This window comes from Erinaceus europaeus, chromosome 1 (genome assembly GCF_950295315.1).
Source record: "Erinaceus europaeus chromosome 1, mEriEur2.1, whole genome shotgun sequence".
Taxonomy (NCBI): Eukaryota; Metazoa; Chordata; class Mammalia; order Eulipotyphla; family Erinaceidae; genus Erinaceus; species Erinaceus europaeus.
In genome coordinates this window covers 47,329,331-47,331,735 of record NC_080162.1, presented here as the reverse complement: position 1 = coordinate 47,331,735, position 2,405 = coordinate 47,329,331, and the positions used below count along the sequence as shown (strand labels likewise).

General features: G+C 66.3%; 1 protein-coding gene across 1 annotated transcript; it reads left to right on the top strand.

Annotated features, from left to right (window-relative positions):
• The first annotated feature begins 215 nt into the window (after nt 1-215).
• On the top strand, nt 216-2,190 carry CEBPB (CCAAT enhancer binding protein beta). Its single transcript, XM_007533340.3, has one exon. It carries the CDS (start codon nt 501-503, stop codon nt 1,539-1,541), a length of 1,041 nt encoding a protein of 346 aa, XP_007533402.2. The 5' UTR covers nt 216-500; the 3' UTR covers nt 1,542-2,190.
• Nucleotides 2,191-2,405: the final 215 nt, after the last annotated feature.

The window sequence follows — 2,405 nt, the reverse complement described above, 5'->3', positions numbered from 1 at the left end:
CGAGTCCCCCCTCCGCCCAGTCCGGTCTCCAGTCCAGAGGCGGGCCGGCCCGGGGGCGGGGTCGCGCCTCCCCTTCTCACTCCCAATCCCGGCGCTGCAGGGTGGGGGTGGGCAAGGGGCGTGAGAGCGCCCCCCGGGGACCCCCGAGGGCACGCGCCCAGGCTCGGGTCCCTCCGCCGTCCCCCCCACGGGGGTCTTGGGGCGACTACAGCGCCTCGGGCTCCCCGCGGCGGGAGGGGCCGGGGCGGCCGCCAGGCGTGACGCAGCCGTTGCTATGGGCCGCCTTATAAATAACCGGGCTCGGGAGAAACTTTAGCGAGTCAGAGCCGCGCACGGGACCGGGAAGGGTACCCACCCGAGGGTCCGGCCGCCAGCCCCCGCACTCACAGCGGCTAGCGGCGGCACCACGCAGCGCCCACCGTTCGGAGCTGGGAGGCCGCGCCACCTGCGGGCCGGCCGCAGCGGGCAGCCCCAGGCCCCCTCCCCGGGCACCCGCGTTCATGCAACGCCTGGTGGCCTGGGACCCAGCATGTCTCCCCCTGCCGCCGCCGCCTGCCTTTAAATCCATGGAAGTGGCCAACTTCTACTACGAGGCGGACTGCTTGGCTGCTGCGTACGGCGGCAAGGCGGCCCCCGCGGCGCTCCCCGCGGCCAGAGCCGGGCCGCGCCCCCCCGCCGGCGAGCTGGGCAGCATCGGCGATCACGAGCGCGCCATAGACTTCAGCCCGTACCTGGAGCCGCTGGGAGCGCCGCAGGCCCCGGTCCCGGCCCCGGCCCCGGCCCCGGCCACGGACACCTTCGAGGCGGCTCCGCCCGCGCCCGCCCCCGCGCCCGCCTCCTCCGGGCAGCACCACGACTTCCTCTCCGACCTCTTCTCCGACGACTACGGGGGCAAGAACTGCAAGAAGGCGGCCGAATACGGCTACGTGAGCCTGGGGCGCCTGGGGGCCGCCAAGGGCGCGCTGCACCCCGGCTGCTTCGCGCCCCTGCACCCGCCGCCCCCGCCGCCGCCGCCGCCTCCGCCCTCCGAGCTCAAGGCGGAGCCGGGCTTCGAGCCCGCGGACTGCAAGCGGAAGGAGGAGGCCGGAGCGCCGGGCATGGCGGCCAGCTTCCCGTACGCGCTGCGCGCCTACCTCGGCTACCAGGCGGTGCCGAGCGGCAGCAGCGGGAGCCTGTCCACGTCCTCGTCGTCCAGCCCGCCCGGCACGCCGAGCCCCGCCGACGCCAAGGCGCCCCCGGCCGCCTGCTACGGGGGGGCGGCGCCGGCGCCGTCGCAGGTCAAGAGCAAGGCCAAGAAGACCGTGGACAAGCACAGCGACGAGTACAAGATCCGGCGCGAGCGCAACAACATCGCGGTGCGCAAGAGCCGCGACAAGGCCAAGATGCGCAACCTGGAGACGCAGCACAAGGTCCTGGAGCTCACGGCCGAGAACGAACGGCTGCAGAAGAAGGTGGAGCAGCTGTCGCGCGAGCTCAGCACCCTGAGGAACTTGTTCAAGCAGCTGCCCGAGCCCCTGCTCGCCTCCTCGGGCCACTGCTAGCGCGGCCCCCGCGCGCGTCCCGCTGCCGGCCGGCCCCCGCGCAGCCCGCGCGCCGCGGCCGCCGAGACTCCGGGAAGCGCCCGCGCCCTCGCCTCCGCCCCCGCCCCCGGGGGCGCCGGCAAAACTTTGGCACCTGGGCGCTCGGCCGCGCGGGGAGCTCGTCGGTAATTTTAATATTTTATTATATATATATATATCTATATTTTTGTCCAAACCAACCGCACATACAGATGGGGCGCCCGCCCGTGGTGTTATTTAAAGAAGAAACGTCTGTGTGTACAGATGAAACGATCAGCTCTCTGCCTCTCCCTCTGCCCCCTCTCCGGGCTCCGGCGGGCGGGCCGGTTTCGAAGTTGATGCAATCGGCTTAAACATGGCTGAACGCGTGTGTACACGGGACTGACGCAACCCACGTGTAACTGTCAGCCGGGCCCTGAGTAATCGCTTAAAGATGTTCCTACGGGGTTGTTAGTGTTGCTGTTGTTTTTGTTGGTTGTGTGTGTGTTTTGTTTTGTTTTTTGGTCCCCCGCCCCCTTTTTGTATTATAAAAAATTATCTATTTCTATGAGAAAAGAGGCGTCTGTATATTTGGGAACCTTTTCCGTTGCAAGCATTAAGAACACTTTAAATAAACTTTTTTTTTTTTTTTTTTGAAAATGGTGAATAAGCCTTTTGGGGCAATAGTTGGCTTTAGATCCCCCCCATTAGTTTGGATTGATTTGATTTTCTTTTTGCTTTGCTGGTGTGGGTGTGGGTGGAGGTGGTGTGTGTGGGGGCTGCTGTTATTTTTGCCTTGTTTGGTAGTTGGGTGGGGGGCGGTTCTTGCAGCTGTTTTTTTTCCCCCTCTTCCTGCTGGATTGCTTC

Bases quoted from the DNA above. Each gene is read 5' to 3' on its own strand.
- CEBPB (XM_007533340.3), top strand. From the start codon at position 501: ATGCAACGCCTGGTGGCCTGGGACCCAGCATGTCTCCCCCTGCCGCCG.